Genomic DNA, 26,417 nt, shown 5'->3' on the forward strand with positions numbered 1-26,417 from the left:
AACCAACTCTTCTTTCTTATCTTTAAGTGCTGATTTTACAGTATTTATTTACTTTTTTAAATAACTGTTTTTATTGAGATCTTACCCAGCTTACGTGACATGATTGAAAAAATATCTTTGCGTTCCCTGACAAAGGTTTGCGTTATGACGCAGTTAGGGCTCCGTACATACAGTACTGTATATGTACAGTATTAAGTAAATGAACAGTGATATAACCAAACCACTGCCTAAATATGCCTTACTACTGTACAGATGTCTGATTTTCGTCAAAATATGTTTTTCTTGCGCTGAAAAAAAATTTACTTTACAAAAAAAGTTCGCATTTGAGAAGGGAGCGCGCACACGACCTGCCAAGTACTGTATTAGTTTTAATATTAATTTGCTTCATTTATTGACCCAAATATTTTCGCGTTCAAGCTTCATGTAAATAAAACAACAGCTAAAAAACAAAAGCCCAACACGATTTCGTGAATTAAATGTGTGTCTCTAAACACCACTAATACACGTGTAACCCGTACGTTGTATCAGCGCTTTGTGCCTCTCGGCACCATGAAAGTCATTTTTTATGACTTTGAAAACCTTTAAACGAATCGTCTTTGTCGAGGCTGTCTCTGAATGTCGTTTCGCATAAGGTCATATTTGGTGTGTCCATGCGCAAAAATTAAAGCGAATTGCTACGGATCACGTGGTGTCGCCACCAGGAAGTGACTTGCCGTCGCTAGGCTCGGCCTGGCAGGATGTTGTCCTAAACAAAGTAGACTTATCCCGCGGATTGCCCACTCATCAATGGCACCAGTAGGCTGACCGTCACTCGACTATCGACTTTTGGTTGAAACACATACCCAATTGTCAATTTCACTTTGTCTGAAATGGCTCCTGGATAAAAAAAGAGAGAACATTCCAGAAGCACCGGAGACTGCGAGGTTGCGAGTGCGGCCAAGAGCGGAGTGGCCTGCTGTCGCGAAGAAAGCTTTGCAGCTGGTGGGAACGGGCAGCGAGTCGCCGCTCATTCTGTAAACGCAAAACAACAAATTACCCCTCCTCAAATTGACCCTTGGTGAGTACGATGGTTTCGTTTTAATACCAACACAGCCCTTTGTCCCCAGATGACCGCAAAGCGGTGCCTATTCCCGTGCAAAATGGAGGCAAGCGTTAGCTTTAGCAGCCGCTAATGACATTAAGCGATTGATTGTTCAGCCTTTGCTTCAAAACTCAGCCGTTGTCAATCTAACCACTGCATTTTGGTTGAAGGCTATGGACATTTAACTGATACCAGTAACACTCTTCTTCACGTTAAGTCTTGGGTGGCAGAACTACACGCAATGTAAATGTATCGATGTTTGTATTGACGCCAGTGCTCCGGTTACCGGCGACCGCAAAATCACTGGAGAGTTGTCAATATTTTGTAAACCCTTAAAATAACTGCAGCGGAATTCACAGAGTGGTGCATTTAATAGGTTCTTGAAGATGCATGGCGGCCAATACGCTAATAACAGCCGTCGCGTTTACGCTAGCAACAATAACAAGTGCTATTGCGTGTATAAGCCGGTATTTCCCAGTATTATTGAGGCAAGGGATGCATTTTACATTAGAATGAGCTCACAACACTCGCTCATATTTGTCGCAAGAAAGTACAGTATTGTTTATGGGATGAAATGAGTATATCGTCTCCCCGCTGTGAAATCAGTGCCGGTTTATTTGAAGACAAAGCTATTTATTATTCTCTTCGAGAAATTGCATCAGGTGGACACACATTTTCATTTTATATTCTCATGTTTTTGGAAGAGCCTTTAATTGTTCTGCCTGTTAAGATAGTTTAACAAAATATATGTTTGAAAACATATACCTTATTGTACTTAGTACACTGGGAATCACTGGTTTTAGGCTACTTGGTAGAGCAAATGTTACATTATGTGATATGTTTAGACACTATCGGAATAGGGCTGGGTATCGATTCAGATTTGATAAACAACTCACGATTCACTTTGATTTTTGAGTCACGTCAAGTGCCAATTTTGGTTTAATATGGAAGACATTCTCAGAAGCAATGCTGCAAATAGTAGGAACGTCTTTGATCTAACTTGGTGTATTAGCAAAAATGTGAATGTTTACATTAAGAATTGAACCGAATTCAGTTCCATGAATCATGTATGTTTTATTGAATGCTACCTAACCAAAATAAATACATAAATTCCATACACGGGACAGCCTGTGTAAATAAAGTGCCATAAACACATTTTAAAACCATGATTCTCACATTCTTGTGACTGTCACGCTTTGTTACAGTTGCCGCTGTTGTAAAAGCGCTATATAAATCAGCATGTATTGTATTGTGTCTCACAAAGTTTCAGTTAATTGTGGTCTCTTGTTTTCTAAAACCAAAAATATTCCTGATATCTGCCCTTCAGCTTGTTGATGCTGAAATCGGTGCTTCTGCCATGGTGTTTCAAGTTTAGACTACTCTTGCGTAGTGATGAGGTCTTGCATGATGTCTCACGTGAAATTATGTGAAAAGGAATAAAAAAGTGGCTCGAGTACCCACTGACATGTACACTCTCAGGAAGAAATCATGCTAACTGCAGCAATAGTTGTTCATGTTATACATGACAGTAACAAGCTGCCAACACACTAAAAGGGCCTACTTCAAAATAAACCAAATAATAGGACATCAACACCTTTATGTGCTTTTATTTTGAAGGTTTTCCCGGCAGCGTGTCATGGCGTAACGACTGACTTGACTTGTTTTCCAGACTGTTGTTTGGGGCGTCGTTTATATCCAGTTCCCGATGACAACAACACATCATTGTTCTGTCAAGTTAAGTCAAGTCAAGTCAACAGTATTTATATAGCACTTTCAAACAGCTATCGCTGCATACAAATTGCTGTACATGGAGCAATTTAACATGCATAATAAACAGTAAGACAAATCGGTAATTCTGCATAATATTCAATCACTAATTAAGGGCGCAACAAAGGAAAAAAAAGTCTTAATTACACTGACACTCGATTCAACGGTGCTAGCAGTGGTACCAGCTCTACCAGGGCTGGCAGCACTCAGTGGACCTAAATGACTCTGCACATTTTGATAATGACAGCCCGACAGTTGCAGTTTCAAGTGATCACTTTTTAAGAAAATAAGCTTTATTCAGTGTGTTGTTTTAACCGGCAAAATCGTCACTGAGCTTCTGACGACACTTCACCTCATATTCCAAAATTTATGGGGAGAGATTGATCTAAATTCTCACTCATGTTTCTAGAGAGGAAAGTACCGGTAGTATACAATTTGTGTAAAATTCATGAAACAGCGAAGCCGTGCAAGATAAACCATGTTATACGTGTATATAAGGTGTGTGTGCGTGTGTTTGTCTGAGTGTGTTATTTGTGTGTGTATATACACACAAAAAATGAAGCTAAGATGAATCATTTCAAAACCTTTCCACCATTTATGCAGGCAAAGTTAAAAATACACGTCTGCGATCCTGTGGTGGAACAAGTTTGCAGATCAACTTGGAATGTGGCTATTTTCTGTATTCATTAATCATTTCATTCAAATTCATCGTAAATGGGACTTGACACACACCGGTCACTATTAAAGAAAAGTGCCTCAGAGTTACTTTTTACATCCATTGTAATATTTGTCCAACCCCGAGAAGATCGTGCAGACTGTCATACTTAACAGCCATGGGTACTGATTCATTCATGCATTATTTTTTTTCATGTTCCTCTCCTCGGTGCCTTAGGTTCCCTTCCCTATTCCCCTTCCTGATTGTGTTCTGAGAGAGGTCGGACCAATATCATCGCCAAGATAGCTGGGCCAGGCAGGAAGCGGCACACCTCAGATCCAGACCCCAGCAGCGGTAGTGAATCCGGTGACGGGCGGCCCCTTAGCGCCAAGTGTCTGAAGATGTCCAGCGGCAGTGGTAACGGGGCCGCGGGCCGACGCAGCGGGGTTCAGAATCAGCAGAGGGGAGGAGGTGACCAGTTGTCCTCCAGTGCCAGTAAGAAGAAGCAGAAAGACCGAGCGAACCAGGAGTCCAAAGAGGCCAAGAGAGCTGCTGCTGCTGCGGGAGTGGATGGAGTCCTTGCAGAGGTCAAAAAGGGTAAGTCGGACAGCATATTAAAAAAAACACTCTAATTATTCTAAAGTAAAAATACAATAAACTTTCAATGAATGCTAAAAACGGAGTCAGGTCAAGCCTCAGTGGATCACAAAAACCGCGGCAAATTTGGACACGCTTAAACCTCGTAGTGCACCGCTTGCGATAAATGTAAAATGATATCTTTTAATCAAAGGCAAAGGCATTCAGAAAAACACGAGAAAGCTGAAACTTATGGAGGGGTTCTAAAATGGCCTAAATTTCATGACGTCACCGGCTGATAATTCTCAGGCATTGCAGCAATAATAAAAAAACGTTTTGATACCGTAATCTTCACAATTTACATATTTTGCACCATAGAGACCCATTATAATTCATATTTTTGAATGCATTGTAAACCTAATGTGTATACATACATTTCACGTGATTTTTACGTCAATCGCTTTGTTTTCGCTTGGACAGACGTATGCATGCCACATTGTTGGGTTGAGGTCATTCCAATTATGCAACTTTTAGGTGGCGCCAGAGGATCGCAAATGAGTTTGCCTTTTTGCAGGAGGCTTCAAACCAATGCATTTTACATGAACACGTCCGGTCGGGATTGTTAGTAGGGCTTGGTTGGGACCTCCAGACACATTTTTTTTTTCCCTTTTGCAAAAAATAAAGAATAAAAAATCCCAAAGAACTAATAAAAACTATATATGTATGGATAGCACAGATGCATCTGAACATTTTCAGTGTTTGAAAAAAAAAGAATGTTTTTATAACACAAAATACATCATTACAAAAATTGTAAAATGCGTAACTTAAGTCCTTTTTAATTTGGAGCACACAAGGGTTAATGTGAATTTGAACACCAAATGCGTCCGAAAATATGGCTTTTGAGGACCCAGCCCGATTAAGTTCGGACACAGCCATTTTGACTCTTCAGTTTTAGAGTTCCAATCAACCTAAGATGCATGTTTTGGAATGTCGGAAGAGGTCGGAATACCCGGAGAAAACTCACAGGCACAGGGAGAACATGCCAACTCCACACAGGAAGGTCACACCCATGACCTCTGCACTCTGAGGCAGACCTGCTTTTAATAACTTTAAAAATATGTTTATGTTTCATGGCATATTTATTAAGCCTCAGGGCTCAGTTTTTTTGATATTTTAAAACGTTCTGCATTTGTTGGACTGTTGAGTCTTTTTTCTCCTTTTTTCTGTTCAATATTGACTTTCTGCAATTAAAATGTTGAATTGCTTTATAGTTACCTTAATTTTCAGTACAGACACTTTTGAACTGGGAATTTAAAAACTGGTTGCACTTAATTTTTTGGACGATAAATTGCTCGGGATGATAAGTTGACCAGTCATAAAATATGTAATGATGAAAAACAAAACAAGTCAAGTATAAGTCATTTTTTTAATGTCTTACAAAAACCAAGACCATTTCAGTGAAAATAAATTGGGAAACATTTTCTGAAGTTACGTGAATAAACTAAAGAGAATATCACATTTTTTTTCTCGTTATGAAGATGTATTTCTTGTGATGTGTTCATTATGATGACGTGGTAGCGTGTGAGCATGCAACTCGATATGAAAGCGCTCCCTCCTGCTGCTCTTCTAATAACTAATTTAGAGCCTGTGCAGTTAATTCAACTGCTTTTGCTCAATATGGCACCCCCCCTCTTTTTTTTATTATTGCAGCTAAATGTGTATAACATTAATAGTATGTTCAAAGGTATTGGGGAAGGAGCCTGCCTCCCAACTCTGCCTCCCATAAAACACTGATTTGCTGATTTGTCCCGCAAAAGATTGTAGACAGATTACAGTATTGTTCGATCACTTTAAGATTAAGATATCCTTTATTTGTCCCGCAATGGGGAAATTACAATCAGAATTCAGAAAGGAAAAACGCTGGGTAGGGAGAGGGAAAAAAATCATTAAGGAGTTTTTATTTGACCTATGCCACTACCTTTCTCCTTTTAATTGCATGCGCCGCGTGTACGTGTGTGTGTGTATTGCATGACCAGAAATTTGATTTGACATTAGACATTGCAGCCATCCTGAAAGGATAGAGTGTTGTTCGTGACATTTAGAGGGTGAGAGAGAAAGGGAGAAAGAGCGGGTGTTGGGGGAATGAAAGTCGAGGCTCTTTAGTTGTGTTGCAGACTAAATCGGCAGAGGAGCACACTCAAAACTGCGGCTTCGGATACGATATTTAGCTCGAATCACTTCCACAGCTTTGTCGCATGGAAAACGGTAAATAACTAGTCTCATTATTTTCCTTGATCCAGAAGTTTCTGTTGGATATGATACCGCATTTTGTCAGCTTGTTTAATGTCTATTTAGATGGCGTAAAATATTGCAGCATAGGCAGTTGGCTGTTTCTTTCCGTCATTTCTGCCTTCATTGCACTACTCAGTTTCACCGTTTTTAAGACTACAGTGAGTGCAGTGGCGGGGCTTGAATGAGTGAGCAGGTGTACCTCATGGCTGCGATTTGTCGGCTGGTTGTTTATTTGTATCCAACCTGATACTGCTGATTTAATCCTACCAGTTTCATGCACAGAGCGTCATGGACTGTGTTTCACAAAGCAACATGAATGAATTCACCATGAATGAATTCACGTCTTGTTTTGATCGCTGATTGAAAAATCACGCGCGCAAAGTGTTTTGAGTGTATTCCTTCTACACTAGCTTGAGAATCAGAATGCAGTTTCTTCTTAAACTGCTGACAATGTGCCAACCATAAGGAAGCTCGCTACTCAAGACTTGAGCCAATACCATGAATGTAACATTCGTATCAACAAGAACCCATGACATAATTTCACTACATGGGAGCAACCAGCAGAAGGTGCAAGTAATTCATACGCTACTGGTCTGCAGCCTAAATGGGTTGAAAAAGTAGCCGACCACCGTCATAGCCGGCCTGACAGCATAAGCACACAACTGAACTCCATCTGCATTCTTTTTCTATCATTTGACCCAAACCTTAGGGTGGAACCACACTGGTTGTCATTAGGCAAGGCAGGGCAGCTTTATTTATATAGCATAGAAAACAATACACAAGGTAATTCCATGTGCTTCACACAAGCAGACACACACCCAAAACACTTTTACAAACAGAACAATTAACAACATTCAAAAGCAAAGCAGAGAAAACAAACGTAGCTGACCAAAATCTCACGAAAATAATACACTACACTTAAACACATTCACAGAACACTTAAAAAAATGTTTAAAGTCAAGAAAGACAGGCAAAAAAGGGTTTTTAAACTTACAAAAAAAGATTGGAAGACCTCAATCAATGGTATGTCGGGGGGGGGAAAAGCAGTTTTTCATTTTAATTTCAAAACAGTTACCCTCTAGGCTGACTTCACTTCTGTTAGCAGCTTATTGTGTTTGTCTGCAGCATAACAACGCAATACAGCTTCACCATGTTTACTTTGAACTCTGAGCTCAGCAAAATTGACCCAAGTCTGCAGTTCCCAGAGCCAGACTGGGTATTAGGGCTCGGCTGCAATTCAGTATTTAAAAAATAAATAAATAAAAGGGATGTAAACCCCAACCCGGGCATTTTGCATGCTCTTGCCAGAGGCTACGTTGTGATGTTTGACTTGTGCCACAATTACAAGCACCTAAGATGACAATTTGGAGCACAAAATTGTGAGTAATTGCTCTGCATTCGGGAAACAATTTGAAATCCCGATAAGTTCTTTTACTTCCCGATAACGATATTACTCCCAATATTTACTTCAAATAAATGGCAATTTCCTCAACTCGGCTTATTTATAAAAAAACATTTTATATGAAAAACGCATTACAATAATAAAATATGAATGAATTAATCCGACCACATTTGACAATGATTTTTTTTTTCCTGCTTTCAGATGTCTTTGTGGATTGGAAACAAAATGCCAATGAAGTGATTATCAAGTTGCGCTGTGGGGAAAGTGTGCAAAAGATTGAGGATGTCAACACAACCTTCACTGATACACACTGTCATGTGCACTTCTCAGGTAAAGTCACCTGCACGTCACATGAACAATATTTGATTATACCCCAGAAGCTTCCATGTACTCACAAGGAAATCGTACGCAGAGAAAATATAGAATTTGTGTTCATTCTACATCCATATTATATCCATCCATGCCTATTATATCTACTTGTAGACATAAAATATTGCTCCAGAAGCATGCATTTCCATTTAGTTATAGTTTTGCACATCTGCTGTGTTTCCGTTTTCAGATGGTCGTGAGTGGACCTGCCATTTGCAGGAGGAAATCGAGGCCTCTTGTAGTAGGGTGCAATACAAAGAGAAGGGAGGATTTCTGTTGCTCATCCTGCACAAGAAGATCCCGATTCACATTTGGCCTTCGCTAAAAGTCAGTCGACAATTCATTTTTAACTTTGACTTTGACTGCCACCCATGTCACAGTCTGTTTGATCACAATTTTTTCCTTTGTCGTGTTTAAGTGCAACAAGAAGGAGAAAGAAGTTGGACCCATTGAGACTAAAAATGCCAAGGCGCCGGCAACTGTAGCTTCAGAGTCACCAGAGCATCTCGAGTTGTCCTGCCCGCTGACACAACGTCAATCTCAGGCTCCCTCCTCCCCCTCACGCAACGCATCAAGATGCAGCGGCAGCAAAGCCGAGCGCACCGTCAAGCGCCACCTGAAACACAAACAACCATCTGACAAAACCTCCACGGAGTCTGCGGCGACGACTTTGGGCGGCGGGGACGGCACGGGCGCTTCACCTAAGCCGGTCTCCATTAAGAAAAGCAACCAGCAGTCCCGAGAGCCCAGTGCGAAGCGCACCAGTGCACATCTTACCAGGAACACCAAGGAGGACAAGTCTTCTACTGAAAGAGACATGGACTCAGCCCAGACTAGAACCTCTTATGCACGCCTGCCTGCTGCCGAGCTCCCTCAAACGCCACACAGAGATGGAGACGAGAGTTTAGACAGATTAGTTTGTGAACATGTACATGGGAGCGATGTTGCTGTCGCGAACAAGGTTCAGGTTAGTATAAACACTTGTCGGTAATTTATCACTTGTTAAAACATGTTTGTTTCACTGACGTTGAGCAGGACACCGTCATTACACCAGTATGGAAGCTACAGTATGTTTTGAGATTATGCACAGAAACAACACATAGTGGACCAAGCTAAAATGACCTTGTTCTTGCCACGCATTGTTTCTCACTGCATCGTTTTGTAACAACAAGAGGGACAGTTTTGACTTTTTCAGCCGAGTCCTTCTGCAGGCTGCTGTCAAGTGCTGTATTGAAAAAAAAATAATAATTACAGTCCACAGAACACATAAGAGGGAGCACACAACTTGTATTCTGCCATCCCTCCTCTGGCTGCCTTTGCATTGAGAGAATATTGGAGAGTTATTTTTAAGATTACTTTGTTTTAAAAGCTCTAAATGGTCTCACTCTGTCTTATCTCTGAGCTGTTCCGTTTCTACACTCCTACCGGGTGCTTCAGACGAGCTGACCATCAGAAGCTAAGATGGGCTTTTTGTGTTGCCGGTTCCAAACTGAGATGAGCTTTCTGTGCACATCAAACAAGGCCCCTCTCTCACAGTTTTTTTTTTAAAATAGAGACTTAGCCTTGTGGCGTTGAGTTTTTCCTGGTTTTAACTTTAATGTGTTTACGTATAATTTTTTTCTGTTTCAAGTTTTATTTGTGTAAAGCACTTTAAGCTGCAGTTTTTGAAATAAAATTCAATACTGTTGAATTTTGTTGTTTTCCGTTTAGGAGGCAGATAAACCATCTGATGCTCCAGACACACAGGACAGAGGCGCTAAAACTGGGGCCAGTGAAAACCAACCAGCAGTTCCTGTGAGCGCGAGTGACTCCCTGAAAACGTCGGGCTTCAACAACCATCTTGACTCCGCCTTTCCAGAAAGGAGCACAGACATCACGAATGCCGAGCCGGAGAAAACGGCTCAGCTTCAGCAATCTGTGCGAGACACTCAAACTCACCAACAGCTCGGTTCGAGAGGGGCCACCCCGGTTTCCTCTCGAGATGTGTCTGCCGAACAAGAGCCATCAACAGGTCTGACCCAGATTGAAGGTAGCTGTGATGGCGAGGAGAAGCGTGACCAGTCCAAAGAGGAGCCAGCCCCCATAAAGCAACAGGAAGGTTTGTCATGGCAATATCGAGTCACCCTGGCTCTGTTTTTTTATTTTTTATTTTACTGGTCATCTAAAATCATTGTAATGATGCACATGACTTCACCGTAGTGCCAGAGCCGATGGTAAACCTGCAATATGTGAAGAATGACTCGTACGAGAAAGGCACAGATTTGATGGTCGTGAACGTCTACATGAAGAACATCTGCAGGAACACATCGAGGGTCATTTTCAGGGAGCAGGATTTCACCCTCATCTTCCAGACAAGGTACTGTAAAGAAAGCCTTCCAACATCGTGTTGCCTCCTCCTTTTTCTGCTCAATTAAAATCTCATTTTCCAAACACTGACAAAGCTCTGTGTGTGTCATCATCTTCCTTTGGATAGTGATGCAAACTTTCTTCGGCTTCACCCGGACTGTGGACCAAACACGGTGTTCAAGTGGCAAGTGAAACTCAGGTAACCTTTCCGTCCTTGAAATAGGAATGATGCTTTTCTTGTTTAAAAATAAATAAATATATATATATTTATTTATTGCTATGTCTTTTAACATTAGTAAATACTTTATAACATTAGTATTGCTTGCTGCGGTGATGTATTACTTTGGAAAGCATTTCCTGCATTCAAGAAATTGATGAATCTTTTGAGACACAACTAAAACAGGTGAAAAAACAAAGCCCACATTGCTGACTTCATATTAACATCAAGGATACTCTTAACAGCGCATATATTTGTATTTTTTTTCTTTAATTTTGAGTTTATTCTCCCTCCAAGGGATGAAGATACAACACCCTACATAAGCTTAACAAATAGAAGTGATATACTCGATACGATTTTAGTCACTCAATATTCAGTTTCTTAAGCTGCGTTTGCAGCCGGCCGCAGATGAATGACGGAACGGCAAAATCTATTGAGGCGCCCATCTCTGCAGTTGACTGTGCATGGCTTTCATCTTCAAACTGACATCCCACAGTGTTCGTCAAATCTCTCTCTCTCAATCTGACCTGTCCATATTTGTCTGCCCCCTTGTCTACTGCAGGAATCTGATACAGCCAGAGCAGTGCTCCTACTCCTTCACCGTATCCCGAGTGGACATTACGCTGAAGAAGCGACACAGCCAACGCTGGGAGGGTCTCGAGGCCCCCGCCACACAAGGTCTGATGCCAAGCTTCTATTTGACAATGTGGGCCTTTTTCATTCTATTCAATGTTGTCCCATGTCTTAGCCAAAAATTGACAACATGGATAGGAGTAACATTCTGCTTTGGTAGCTTCATGAAATTTGCATTATTTAAGCTGGGTTGCACTGAATATATAAAAAAATAGCTTAAACCCGGGGTGGGTGATTATTTTCCTGGGGGGACCAAATGAGAAGCAGAAAATATTGTTAGAAATAAAGTTAGAAATAGAAATAGAAAATAAAGAAGATGGCACAATGTCTTTGTATGCCAGTAATAATAATAATGTTAAAAAAGTAAAAATAATGTAACATTCTCCTCCACCATCACACTCAGCACCGGTTCGCCTCAAGGATGTGTACTGAGCCCCCTGTTGTTCACGCTCTACACGTTTGACTGCTCTGCAGTTTGCGGAAAGTTTTTAACATGATAACAATCAAACCATTCTAGGAAATGCTCATTTACTCGAGTCACAAGCAATTCACTCTGAGCATGGAAATTGCCAGAATCGGACTGAGTAATAATCGCTTCCTTGTTTTTCAAAGTCTCTTAGATTTGAGTCTTTCCGACTCCAGGGGTCTCCTGAAAGTTTTGTACTTTGTTACCCGCTTCGTTTAATCAGATACATATCACTTTCCCTTCCATGGTCATTACTCTCTCCCTCTTTCTTTGTCTCCCCCCCCCCCCCCCCATGTGCTCTGCAACTTGAATTAACCGCGCCACCTGGTGTTGAAATACCTGTCATTAGAAGTCCAAACGAAATGAATGCAATCAAACCTTAATTGTGCACCAATCTTCGGCGGGCCCGATTAAAAAGACCAACGGGCCGGATCCGGCCCACGGGCCGTAGTTTGCCCACCCCTGACTTAAACAACGCTGTTTGCAACGGAACCCATCTAGAAAACGGTTGAAGACGTAACTAACTTGAACACATTTTCAAATTGCCTCATGGCAGTATTAGAAATTGCAGGACAATATTCAGCTTAATTATTGCCTTTTGATATCTGAACATCACCTCCTTTTCTAACCACATGGGGCATTCTCCTCTGTTTAAGGTGCAGTGGGTGGCGCCAAGGTGGCTGTGCCCTCGAGCCCCGCCTGCACAGAAAAGAGCAAACCTGGCAGCAGTCAGCACAGCCTGCCGAGCAAGGAGGAGCCCCCCAGGGTCAGTGAGGAGAAACCAAAGGCCCCTAAAGCCCCACCCAGAGTGGAGGACAGTGGTCTGGATACTGTGGCTCCTCGTACAGTCTCTGACCACGTGGCCATCCCTAAGCCAGAGCCCACTGTTCTGACGGTAAATAGGAAAATGCAACTTTTTGTGGGTGTTTGTTGGGTCAGAATGATGAATCATTTTTAAAGCATATGAAACCGTTCCATTTTGTCGTAATTGTGTTTTGTTTCCAATCATAGCCTAAGCCAACATGCATGGTGCAGCCCATGACCCACGCACCCCCTGTTAGTAATGAGCACCACGAGGAAGAGGAGGAGAAGAAGGTGTGCTTGCCTGGTTTCACAGGATTGGTCAACCTCGGAAACACCTGCTTCATGAACAGTGTCATTCAATCCCTGTCCAACACCCGAGAACTCAGGGATTACTTTCATGGTAAATAAAGATGTGAGCCGCACCCGTAGCTTTTCTCGAAGGGTACAGAACACTAACTTCTTTTCACACACAAAAAAAAAAGGAAATACCTTTCTGCTTCACACTTCTCCCAATTGAAAACCTGTTGAGGAAACCCTCTGTCACAACGCAGTGTCACTTCTTAATCACACATTCATCCCAAGAGTATTGAGTTGAAATGTGGCCACTGTATGGTTGTCTATCCCAAACCAATTTTCCTCTCTTTGTCCTCTTTTAGATCGAGCGTTTGAGTCCGAAATCAATTGCAATAATCCATTGGGAACAGGAGGCCGGCTAGCCATTGGCTTTGCGGTGCTGCTCAGGGCTCTTTGGAAAGGAACCCACCATGCCTTCCAACCCTCGAAGCTCAAGGTACGCATGCCATTTATGTGTTCCAATCCACATGCTCCTCCCCCTTTTTTTGTCATGCTTTTAATTGAATTTCCCTTTGCAGGCAATTGTGGCCAGTAAAGCCAATCAGTTTACAGGCTATGCCCAGCATGATGCCCAGGAATTCATGGCCTTTTTACTTGACGGCCTCCACGAGGACTTGAATCGTATTCAGAATAAGCCATACACGGAGACGGTGGACTCCGATGGTCGCTTGGACGAGGTTGGTGTTCAGGAAGAGTGCTGGCGCACTCTGTGGTAGTTCATGATGATGTGTCGCCCCTTCTTGCTGAACATGTTTATTTACATAGATATCGAATGCAATGAAATGACACCGATGGCAGATTTTGTTGAAACATGGTTGAATATTTGTTATCTGTCAAAGGTGGTGGCAGAGGAAGCATGGCAGAGGCACAAGATGAGAAACGACTCATTCATCGTCGATCTCTTCCAAGGCCAGTTCAAATCCAAGCTTGTTTGTCCCACGTGCTCCAAGGTAACGTATGACACTTTTCACATCTGGATTTAAGCTAGCAGCCACTCATTGGTAATCATCGTCTCCTCCTCTCGTCCTTCAGGTGTCGATAACATTTGACCCCTTCCTGTACTTGCCTGTCCCATTGCCACAGAAACAAAAGGTGTTGTCAGTTTTCTACTTTGCCAAGGAACCGCATAAAAAACCCATTAAGGTGAGATTAGAGAATAATTTCCTGTCAAAAATGGACACAGATGTCTCAGAGTGAATATTTACCCCTATTCATGTGCCAGTTTTTGGTGAGTGTGAGCAAGGAGAACTCCAGCACTGCAGAAGTCCTTGAGTCCATCTCCAGGAGTGTTCGGGTCAAGGCTGAAAACCTCAGACTTGCAGAGGTTCAATCCCTTTTGTATTCCAAGTTTAATTTGTGTCACAAGTTTCTTGTCAGCTTGCGCTGAACTTGTTTTCATTTGACATTCAGGTGGGGAAGAACTGTTTCCAGCGAATGTTTTTGCCCTCTCATTCCCTGGACACCGTGTCGTCCTCAGACATGTTGTTCTGCTTTGAGATACTCTCCAAAGATCTGGCCAAGGAGAGAGTCGTGTTGCTCCGAGTGCAGCAGGTAATACAGCTATCCAAGTTCGGTTGAGACGTATGTCTAGCAGTGTCAAATGATGATTCAATTTGTTTATCCCCCCCCCCCAACAGAGACTACAGGTTCCCAATATCGCCATCTCAAAGTGTGCCTCCTGCCTAAAGCCTCCAGTCTCTGAGGAAGATAAACTGAAGCGCTGTACTCGCTGTTACAGTGTCGGCTACTGCAATCAGTGAGCTGTGTTTTAATGCGGTGGCACATCATACGTTCAAACTTCCATCTCATACTGCAGTTGCTAATTTCATTGTTGTGCTTTCTTTTCCCCTGACAGATTGTGTCAAAAGACCCACTGGCCGAATCACAAAGGTCAGTGTCGACCCAATACCGAAAATGTGGGTCTGCCATTCCTGGTTAGTGTACCCGAATCCCGGCTCTCCTATAGCCGCCTCACTCAACTCCTGCATGGCTATTCCAGGTACAAAGACAGACTCTTAGAATCTTGTCATGCAAAATGCACCCATTGGTACACATTGATTATTAAGACAAATACTTGACATTCAGTTGTACTGATAAGTTTCTCCTACCTTAGGCACAACTGCATGTCTGCCTACTCTTGGTGGATAGTGATAATGCAGAAGCCATCGTTTGAATTTCGTTTGGAAAAATGAAATAATCGATCCATCTTACTGGCATAAAATGACCAAAAAAACAATTACATTTTTGGAGTACTTTTTCCTCACCAAATTAATTTTTTTGTGCCGAACATTGCCAGTTATATTTAGAACATGGAAACATTTTGTGTGTGTATACAAATTCTAAATCTTGAATCAAAGATCTCAACCAGCCATTTTAATTATGAAAGGATTTGAAAGATGAAACAACAACTTCCAGGTTCCACAATTGATTACACAATTACAGTTAAATCCATACTCTTGTGTATTTGAATGGAATTTGCAAGATAGAACTTAGATGTCCGGTCTTCTAATGCCATGAGGCGTCACTCTCCAGGATTAGTTAGCCAATTATTGGTTGTGTCCCACTATGTGATGTATATAAATACCGTCCCTCATATTCTTGTGCAGGTTTTCAGTCAATGTGTTCCAGCCTCCTTTCCAGTCAGAGAGGACATCCCCCGAAATATCTCCAGCACTCCCGCCACCACCAGCAGGTTCTCTTGGTGATACAGGCTCAGGAGATGAGGCCATGGGCGGAAGCAGTACTCCAGAATTAACTGACTGCAGACCCAAGAATAGCACTCCGATGCTTGACCCCCCGAAACCACACGCCTATACCTCATCCCATGATTCTGGTGATGCTATTCGCCCTACTTCCCCCCAGACGTTTCTCTCCACCACACAGACGTCAGACTCTGGGTTCTCAGAGTCCATCTCCTCTCCTTCCTGCTGCTCTCCGGACACCCATATTGAAAAAGAAACGTCTTGTGAGAAGGCAGTACGGCCAGAAGGTGGCTGGTGTTTTTTTTTTGTGTTGTTTATTCAAACATGATATCCATAGTTATTTTCTCTCATTCTTATTTGTCTTTGCTGCATCCTGTTTTCTAGCCGCAGTAGCCGGGTATCAACAACCTAATGATCCATCTTCGGGGCACGCTGGTCAGTTCTACATCATTCTGCTGGATTCAAACAACAAGGAGCAGAGACTGGACGAGAAAGGTCGGGTGCCGGGACAATCTTTTTCTGCAAATTCACTTTTTCTTTAGGATTGAAAGAGACCGATACAGATTGGCAACTCTAGAATTGAATCGTGTCGCATCCCATTCTGCAGAAGATAGTCTAATCGACTTACCTGATGATGCAACCGTGGAGCTGGTGTGGAAAAACAACGAGCGTCTAAAGGAGTATGTCCTAGTGAGCGCAAAGGAGCTGGAGTATGAGGAGGATCCCAGTTCTTTGAGTGAGACAGCCAGGGCGGGGCACTTCACCCTGGAGCAGTGCCTCAACCTCTTCACTAAGCCGGAGGTGTTGGCACCAGAAGAGGCATGGTAAGAGTGCCCATTTTGCCATGAGGTAGTTCATGTGTGTATTTTTACATTTCACTATTTACTTGGAACTTAGTTGCATTTTACATCTTGGGAAATAACAGACAAAAAAATGCACCAAGAAGTAGTTGGTTTCTTTTGGCCAAGGTCATTTTGTGATCTTAAAAGTTACCAAACTAGAGGCAGGCCCTTCTTTTTTTCTTTTATAAACAAAATTGCCACCCATACATTATGACAAATTTAAACCCATTTGTTTCATGAACTGTGTAAATTAATCTGAAAAAAGTCAATTTAAAAAAAACCATCATCCTGTCTTTGAATTCCCCTTTATTGCAATGCGAACACCCCATAGAGCTCTGATCACTGTAAGCAAAATGAAGCTTTAATTTGAATATTAACTTGTTTTAACTTTAACAATTACCGCTTGATTTTTCTAAGAGCTTTTGGTCTTATGATGGTGAGCGTAAGCTGCATGATGCTCTATTTCCCCCTCCAAAGGTACTGTCCAAAGTGCCAGCAGCACCGCGAGGCTTCCAAACAACTGCTTCTGTGGCGTCTTCCCAACATTTTGATCATCCAACTGAAACGCTTCAGTTTCAGGAGTTTCATCTGGAGAGACAAGATTAATGACATGGTTGACTTTCCTGTCAGGTGAATGCCTATTGAAATTGTGCGTGTGTGTGTATTAGGGATGTGAATCTCAGTACTGAGGACGATTCGATACACATCTCGATCCACTGCCAGCGATGCGATACTTAAACGATACATGGAATTTTCTGGCGACACGATGCGATACGTTTCACCGTCTTCACGATGTGATACGACGTGATACACATTTAGTTCAAATCAATGCGATCCGATACGATACAGTGCAATTTGTTGTGATATTGTGCAATTAAACATGATGCAAATACGCAAAGAAAAAAAGTTAAAAAAAAGATGGAATTCAGTATGGTATTGCAAAAAGTAGACCATTTTATTCCTTATAAACAGTAGAACGTGTAAAACAACGTATTTAAGCCCTTTCACAATTGGGTTTTGTGCAAAGAAAAGGTTAACAATTTGGCACCTGAGACTCACAGCTTTTGCTGTAGTGTAAACACAAACAGACTACTCACGGAGTGTCCTATATGAAATATCCATCTCCATAGGACAGAAAAAAAATACAATCGAAACAATGTGGCAGTCACAGCCTCAGAGCTGCTGTGTGTATTGTAGCGTACACAGACCACTCTCACTGAGTGTCAAAATGAAATGTCCAAAAGAGTCATCCATATATAGTTTTTCCTTGCGCGGTCACAGTGAGCTGCAAGGGGACCCCCAAAATAAGTGGCGATTTTTTTCTGATACTGACCTGGTTTGCCAAGAGTTTCTCCGGTGTCCAACGAGGAACTGGACGGGGAGGCAGGGGAGGGGGCGGGAAACTTGTCGGTGATGTGGTGCCATCGTCTTAAGTGGTCTGCATATTTGTGGTGCTGCCGTTGTGTGGCTTCGTAGTGCCACATTCTTTGCAAATTACGGAGCTTTTATCAATCTTTCCGTCTTTCTTTTCGAAGCCGTAGTATTTCCAAACATAAGATCTGAATGTTGCGGAAGTATTAAATACAGTAGTTTCCTCGCTGCTGCTTGCGCGAACTTCCATAGTGTTTCGCTAGTTGTGTACTGGACTGTATGTGACGCACGGCTACCGTCCGTATTCAACACAAAACGCAAAACAATGATGGTGCATTCATTGTGCCTAGGAGAGGGCAGATAGGTGACGTTTAACATGAATAAAACGGCGCTTGGATCGGATTTTACCGATACCCACCAATGCATCGTGATGAATCTCGATTTCACCCGTCAATCGCGTCGTACCCAGTGAATGAGCCGATGCACTCGCATCGCGCAAGTGCGCATCGATGTATCGATTAATATGGATTATTTTCCACACCCTTAGTGTCTATATGTATGTGTATATATATTTATTATTATTATTATAATATAATATATAAAATAATGGGCGGCCCGCTGGTCCAGTGGTTAGCACTTCGGCTTCACAGTGCAGAGGTACCGGGTTCGAATCCAGCTCCGGCCTCCCTGTGTGGAGTTTGCATGTTCTCCCCGGGCCTGCGTGGGTTTTCTCCGGGTGCTCCGGTTTCCTCCCACATTCCAAAAAACATGCGTAGCAGGCTGATTGAACACTCTAAATTGTCCCTAGGTGTGAGTGTGAGTGTGAGTGCGAATGGTTGTTCGTCTCTGTGTGCCCTGCGATTGGCTGGCAACCGATTCAGGGTGTCCCCCGCCTACTGCCCGAGACGGCTGGGATGGGCTCCAGCACCCCCCGCGACCCTAGTGAGGATCAAGCGGTACGGAAGATGAATGAATGAATATATAAAATATAATATAAAATACCTGTGTGCAATGTTGATCAGTTTCAAAACCTTTTTGACTTGTAGAAATCTGGATCTGAGTAACTTCTGCATTGGTCAGAAGGATGAGATGCAGCACCCACCTATCTACGACCTGTATGCAGTCATCAACCACTATGGTGTGATGATCGGTGGTCACTACACCGCCTACGCTCGCTTGCCAAGTGACAGAAATAGCCAGCGCAGTGATGTTGGTGAGTTCCTTTTTTTTTTGTGATGTACCAGAAAATATGAAATTGCGCTCTTTTAGTCCTTGTTTCCAACATGTCTGTCCTCGCACAGGCTGGCGTTTGTTTGATGACAGCACTGTTACGATGGTGGAGGAGAGCCAGGTGGTGACGCGATACGCCTACGTCCTTTTCTACCGTCGTCGAAATTCCCCCGTGGAGCGGCCGCCGCGCTTCCTCAGACCCGTCGGAGCGGACTCTCCCCCTGCGATGGGAGCAACTGCCAGTCAGGTGAGGGCACCGCAACAAGCTGTTGCGGATGCTTTGTTATAATACCACAAGACATTTTTGGCATTCTTCTAAATTCTGATTTGAGATCTTCATGTCAATCGAAAATGTGATGTGCAGTGAACAGTTTGGAGTTTTATGGGAAATGGTGTTGTTGCATGCTTTCTGCTGTACTATATATGGCTATTGCGGACTGGATGGGTTGCACTTAATCAGACACCCTGCACAAGAGTGCCATATTCACGCATTCTATCTGATCTACGTTTGGGATTTCCTCACATTTTTAGGATTAATTGTTGAAATCTTGAGATAACACGCGGGTCAACATTCATGAAGAACTCGCCTCCTGTTTGGGAGCCTCATTGCGCTGCATATCATCTTTTCTTAACAGTCTGTCTGTGGGGTTTTTGCTAATATTATCACAATGCACGAATGTGTATGTTGAATGTAACTTGACACCGTTGCTTTCAGCATTTTTACATTTTTCATCACGGTTTCCTTTGACGTGATGTTTTTAGACAAGTTTAATTGCTCATGCTGCGTAATGACCCTGTGATGCTGAAAGAATTAGATCATGGTGGTCCGAGTGTCAGGATGAAAGCGTCTTTTGTATGTGTGTGAACCATTTTCAGTCCCATTGCTCTCATCTGATTGGATGACACTAGTAGCTGAAACTAAAGTAGTTTAATTGAGAGTTGAGAAGGTATTAATTAGCTCATTGGTCACCAACCTACTGTTTGGGTATTGATTAATGTGAAGGGCTACCGGTTTAATACACACTTCTGAAGTTTGATTCATTTATTATAACATTTAACGCCATTCTTTAACTTTGTATTATTCATAATTCATGAATTCCTTCTTTGTGAAGACTTTGAACATGTTATCAACAATGTCACAAACAGATTAATATCAATAATGCAGCGCTGTTTTTCCTCTTGCTCTCTGCATGGATGAATATTTTCAAATGATCTCTTCTCCAACGTTCGTGATAAATCTCAATGGCTCATCAATGGTGAGATACTTTCAGAACAGGCCTGTGGGCACCACATGAGTAGCCACGTTGCTCAGCCCTCAACTAGGTAATTGCTCTGGGTATATTTATTTTGATCATGAAGGTTTTGGTCAGTTGTGGAATTAGACCTGTTTTACGTGCAGTCTCTTGAAGTAGTGGACGAAACACATTCCCCTATTTGGTAACAGCAAGCTGGTGGTAATCAAAGTCTGTTCAGTTCACTGATTAAACTGTCTGCCATAACACCCGCACTTTGGTGTGGGACCATTTTTAACTCAAAATGTTGTAACACTATACTGTATATACCTACTAAGGGTGATAATGTAAAAATAAAACTGTTTTATATATATATATAAAATATTTTTGTTTGATATCAAGGCCATCATTAATAAAAATGATTTGTTGATTTCAAAACTGAGTAATAATTCACGTACCAAAACTAAACTGCTCCAAACTACCATGATAGCCTCGTGCCCATTCATCCCTGCACGCCGAACACTTTTGAACTCTCTTGAACACTCTTATTCTTTTTGTCAAGTTCAAAATGACCTTGTAAATATGTGAAATTCAAGCCTCGTGCATTTTCCTTCTGTTTTGGCTACACCTTTGCTGCATTGCATCTTTGCACACATTCAAACCGTCAATAAGCATCTCCCTTATCTCTTTGTAATTATTTTATTTTATTTTCCACAAGTTTTAGGACTTACTGGGCTAACCTAGGACTGTGGGTATCTATTTCCTGCCATATCAGAAAATGGTGTTGATCTAACCCAAAAAAAAAAACTATCCTTGAATCCATGAAAACTCACCTTTAGATATAACTTGAAAATAAGAAAATAGAAAAGTTAACAAAGTAAGTAAGATGCTCAATAATAGCAATAAAGTGCACTAAATAAAAATAAACACCACCTGCTCCTGATGTGCGCGCTGTGTCGTTGATGCACGGATTACACACTTAAAATGACATACAACGTAGAAGACGAAAATTAAACCCGAGCTCCATGAAATAACTCATTTTTTGCTGATTGGTAAGAATATGTACCTTTTGAGCATTGTTCTTTTCTTGCTATGTTTGTGCTGCTACGCTGTTTGTGAGTGAATATTTATTTGAAGGAATGTCACTGCCTAATCTGCCATCAGCATGTCTATGGGATTTTCAATTGACTTTAGCATTAGCGCTGGCGATGATTTTATTTATTCTTTTCAGCTAAGCATATCTTGTATCTATGCACAGAATCAGTGTCATTCTTTTTGCTACAGTATCTATTAATTTGTAAAATCAACTCCCAAATGTGTGTCATTAAACAGTTTAAAGCACACTCAGGGAGGGCAGAATTGCATTATGTGACACGATTGGTGCATCCAAGGGTACCGTTACAAAGTGAAAAACTTGCACGGTAACCGTAACATCAATCGTTTATCTTTGATGATGATGATGTTTTTAAAAATCGAGGGAAGCCAAAATCATAGTCGCGATGAAATGTCAATGAAATGCCCAGGCCCTACAGAACAACCTTCACCACTCTGTTAAAGTTAGCGCACACATAACTCTGTGGATGGTGCATAGCTCCTGGACTGAATTCACTCTGCACTCACATCCATTGACAGAGAAATTTGTCAGCAAGAATCAGTAAGCTGAAGATCATCCCTCTGTTACGGTTGATTCTTGTGTTTGAAAGTGATGAGGCCAACCTTGGATACTCGGGCCTAAACTCCCTTTCTGTTCTGTCTATCCTAGCTACAGTTCATCTTATTTCTTTATTTCAAATGATTCTTTCAATCATCTGCATACTGAAGTATTTTTGTGACTCCGCGGGGAATTGCCCACCTCAAATGCAAGCAGCAATTCCAACTCAATATCATAATGGCAGTACTTTTTTTAGACCAGGCCTTTTCCCAGAAGTTGACACCGGTTTCCGCCAATCGCAGGCCTCTCTAATATGGCGGGAACTGGAAGAAGACGAAGAGGGTCATGATGAAGCGCCGCACAGACCTTTCTTCTCGGGGCTACGACGGCGACAAGCCCCGAGGACAAGAGATGAGGACAGATCAGAAGGGCACCGTCAACACACGGGGAGGATGTCAGATTGTCCTGATGACGATCGTGCGCGATATTTTGTTCTGGGAACCCTGGCTGCCGTGTTTGCCCTTATGCTCAACTTGATCTACCCACTTATTTACAAATCGAACTAGGCCTGAATCACAGCTGGTGGATGAATTGCTCTGGAGTTGCGCTTGAAAACTCAAACATCGGCGTTTTGTGTGGAAGCCATCTCAGCTGTGATAGTACAGTGGATCGTCCTCATGTGATTTAAAAACAACAACAACAACAACAACAACAAAAAACGCTTATTAAAAAAAGAATATGATCAGAAAGGAGAGCAAAAATCCAGAACCCGAAAACTTGGCAAAACAATAGAAAGCAACTCGGTGTCAGCTGAGCTCCCTCGCGTCCCAGTCCTCACCTTGAATCACTCATTGTATAATGCAATGATTACCCAAAAGCCTTTGCCTCTGTTCAGAGGCACGCATTTTATTCCCTTTTGATTATAATGAGTCCTATATTTGACAGATGTAAAAAAAATATTTAATCTCTTTGTTAGGGGTGTCGGTCTTAATGATGGGTCTCTGTACGCTTGGGGTGGGTGGAACTGTAAGCAAAAAAAAAAAAAAAAAGAAGCCTAAAAAGCTGTTGTTGACAGACGCTTAACACTCTGCACTATGCCTTGTTAATGTACGCCATCTCGATGGTATGATGTCACTTTATTTACTGCGCAGCTGTTGGGAATCCGATACGCCTGATCAGTCGTTACCCAGTCTGAGCACTGCTATGGTAAACTGAACTGTTCTACAAGTTGAACATGTGGCTTAATCGAAAAATGGTAACGATAACCACAGAAAATAAATAAAATGGTAACCTAGGGGCATATTCTCCCATTTGCACGTTTTTTTTTTTTTTTTTTTTTTGATTGAGTCAAGTCTTAAAGGTGGCCCAAATGTCCGGGTTGTGGCGTTTATGTGAAAAGTGAATTCCAAAGAGATCAATTTTGAAAATGTCAGTTTGGTTGCGAAATGAACTCGCGTAGCGAATTCGGAAGAGATATTAATCAACATTAGTGATGTGCGCACAGCTCGGCTAACATTCTCCTCTGAGGGGCCATGCGCATTTGCATTCTGCATTGAATAAATACAATCAAAGTCGTTTGCTGAGCGTACTGAATGCATGTTTGAAGCTATTACATCAGTCGAAAAGCGATTGAGCCAAATACAAAGGATTCAAAATCTTAACTCCTCATCGCCACCATTGCAATCACTGCAGTTGTGAAACGGCGATTTCAGATAAACCTCCAAGCCGCCACCACTAGTCAGCACCAGCGGAGCACCAATTGAATCAGAGCGTGCACTCCAATGTTTCACCTTCAAGTAGTGCTTGACTTTCTACGGCTTCCGGAGCGCGGGATAGAAAAGATGCTTAAGTGTCTGGGATAATTGCGTGCCATGCCAAATTTGACCGGAAAAGCGCTCATTTGAGGGTCACCCCACAGTGAGTGGGTACATTGCACAAAAGCGCGCAAGTGACACGCTTAAAAAGTCGATGTGATGGATCTATGCAGCCCCAAAAGTGCACAGCAGTGCAACTTTGCTGACTTGAGCACATGGGAGAATATTTCCCCTTAGTGACTAAAGCAGTAGTCATGAAGGTAAGCGACACGACATGCTACTTTTACGTTTCAGGTTTTAGTTCCGCTTTGTTTTTCTCTTCAATGAACGCTCAATTTGCTAACATTTTATAAACTGGTAAATTGAAAAGTTGGAGGATTGTGAAATATTGATCTCTGAAATAGATTCCCCTGATGAGACTAATTCAGAATCCAAATGAAACGACGGTCCACCTGTCATTCATCTGTCAACCCTTTAATCACGGAAGCTCAGGTAGCTCAACGCGTGAGGACAGTTTGGATTGTTTAACTATAGAACCACCAGCAATGACGTCTGCGCTGAATTTCCACTATGCATTTAAGAGTCCTGTGCTGGCTGTTTTCAGACAGAACAGGCTCACTTCTTGACCTCAATGGGCAAAATCTCTGATCAGCATTTGTGTTTGCATTTAGTTCTGAATGTTTGAGCAACCTTAAAAATAACAAATTTTCCAGTCAAGAAATATGTGTCGCTTTTGCAAAAATGTTCAGTTCTTCAACACGTCCTCAAGTGACCTATTTGAAGTGTTTTGTTCTGGCTGTAATAGTTTTGGGGTTTTTTGGGGGGCTTTTTTTTTTTAGCCAATGTACTTCTGTTGTATCGTCATTTTAAGCCATATTCTGTTGAATTTTATTTGGATTTATTGTCTCAAATTTTTCCACCATTCACCACCACATTTTGTGACATATGATATGCGATATTAGCTTGAATGTAAAGCACATTGGAGCGTACTGGGTTCATTTTGTAACACTGAATCAATATATTTTATAAGTTGCGTTTTTTTTCCACATAGGACTAGGAATAGGACAAATGCACATTTGAAATCCGCATGTTGACTCCTGTGCTGCTGTGCTGATTCTGATCGTCTTGAAATGCAGGTCTCAGGGATTTTCCACTGTAGCCTTCCTCCAAATATACAAGTATAGAAATGTATAGTATATGGATTATATTGATTGCAATTCCTTGTGTGGAATGTTACTTCATTGTCATGTATAAAAGCGCAAGTTATTAGGTCGGAACAAAAATGTATGTAAGGTTCTTCTATAAAAGTGACTTCCTAATATATGTAAAGTGTTCTATCTTTGGAAATTTAAATCAGTTTGTAAGCTTGCATATCCTTTGCATGTACTCTGCACGACGATTGACAGAAGATGAAATAAACCTGCCTGATTTATTGTCAATACTGATTTCTTTTACAGGCATCAAGTCAGTCACTATTTGGTGCTGACCTGGACTCTGAGGGACCGCCCACATTGAACCCGGAGGTGATCTCTGGTGTCTTTGCGCATTCTGGAGACTGTGCAACAGCATCCTACAGCAACATGGAAGATGTGGACTAATCTGTAACAGAACGCAAACGTGACCTGACTAACATCTCACGGGGACACATTGAATTAGAGTTAAGATCTACTTGGCCGACACACACATTGGTGCTCATCATTACATCAACACTTCAATTGGGCTATCTGACACTGTGGTGTTGGAAGAGCTGGATTTGAGTGCTGTCACGTGGACGTACTAAAAATGTGCACAGACTAACCACACACTTGACATGGACAAATCGATCAGGATACCTAACAATTTACACATGAGCATCTCGAACAGCTTCTACTCTGCCGGGAAATCTGTCGTTCAAATAGGAATGGGGTAAAGTTGATGTTGGACGGGGGTGTCAATCGCGGCTTCACTTTTCATTCATACCATTGGTTTTTGATTGAGGTCAGGGGCCTCAAGATCTTCCACACCGAACTGATGGCTGTGTCCCAAGAATAGGGTCCATTTTAGGGTTATTGATTTGCTTATGCAAATATGTATTAATGTTGCTAAAGATGTACTGAATTGTCATGTAGTTCCATTCATGAAATGCATATATAAGCGCCCTGGGCTTGCAGAAGCTGCTGCCGAAACTGTTCCAAACCTCTGGTCAAGAGTTGAGTGGCGGCGCTTCTCCAGGCTCTCACTTGTCATTGCACCTTGTGGTATGTCAAAATAAAAACTTCACTGCTGACCAGTCCCGTTGATTTAATTGTGAATGTGAGCTAAAGTGTGTTACGTATCCTCTTGTTTTCTTTAGGGGTTATTGTCTAGTTGCTGTTGAAATTCGTGGGTCCTGTGGCTGGATTGGAATTGTAGCAAAAAAAAAAAAAAACAATTGTGAAAAAGGGTGCAGTTTTTCTTTGTTGTCTTATTTGTCATTACATTGAATGCCTTTTAAACGACCAATGCAACTGTAAAAGGCTTCAGCGTAAACTGAAATGTGCATGTCTGCAAGTTCTTTCATGTTAACCAAATTAACACCTTTTGCCAGATCTAATTTATTTCTGTTTTCGCCCCACTAACCCTTTGTAACAGACC

The 26,417-nt window shown here is 41.9% G+C and overlaps 1 protein-coding gene across 6 annotated transcripts; it reads left to right on the top strand.

Moving 5' to 3' along the window:
• The first annotated feature begins 688 nt into the window (after positions 1–688).
• usp19 (ubiquitin specific peptidase 19) lies at positions 689–26,070 on the top strand. Of its 6 annotated transcripts, none has more exons than XM_052050702.1 (26): positions 689–1,057; positions 3,741–4,100; positions 7,975–8,103; positions 8,333–8,469; positions 8,561–9,109; positions 9,853–10,240; positions 10,342–10,498; positions 10,616–10,687; positions 11,268–11,383; positions 12,461–12,699; positions 12,816–13,008; positions 13,265–13,398; positions 13,481–13,639; positions 13,802–13,912; positions 13,995–14,105; positions 14,185–14,286; positions 14,373–14,513; positions 14,600–14,718; positions 14,818–14,961; positions 15,569–15,951; positions 16,049–16,159; positions 16,272–16,488; positions 16,984–17,136; positions 18,924–19,090; positions 19,179–19,354; positions 25,262–26,070. In XM_052050702.1, the coding sequence occupies exons 2-26, from the start codon at positions 3,905–3,907 to the stop codon at positions 25,400–25,402; spliced, it is 4,545 nt and encodes a 1,514-aa protein (XP_051906662.1). In that variant the 5' UTR covers positions 689–1,057; positions 3,741–3,904; the 3' UTR covers positions 25,403–26,070. The 6 variants fall into 6 exon arrangements, with proteins under 6 accessions (XP_051906662.1, XP_051906671.1, XP_051906634.1 ...); XM_052050711.1 differs by having other exon boundaries at positions 12,467–12,699; XM_052050674.1 differs by lacking the exon at positions 25,262–26,070 and adding an exon at positions 22,293–23,313.
• Positions 26,071–26,417: the final 347 nt, after the last annotated feature.

Source organism: Hippocampus zosterae, chromosome 2 (genome assembly GCF_025434085.1).
Source record: "Hippocampus zosterae strain Florida chromosome 2, ASM2543408v3, whole genome shotgun sequence".
Lineage (NCBI taxonomy): Eukaryota > Metazoa > Chordata > Actinopteri > Syngnathiformes > Syngnathidae > Hippocampus > Hippocampus zosterae.

What these genes read in the sequence shown, in the direction of transcription:
- usp19 (XM_052050674.1), top strand. Translation starts at nt 3,905, where the DNA reads ATGTCCAGCGGCAGTGGTAACGGGGCCGCGGGCCGACGCAGCGGGGTT. An exon ending in CTGTCGCGAACAAGGTTCAG is followed by an intron (nt 9,110 to 9,852) that starts GTTAGTATAAAC and finishes TTTTCCGTTTAG; the next exon opens with GAGGCAGATAAACCATCTGA. An exon ending in ACTCAGGGATTACTTTCATG is followed by an intron (nt 13,009 to 13,264) that starts GTAAATAAAGAT and finishes GTCCTCTTTTAG; the next exon opens with ATCGAGCGTTTGAGTCCGAA.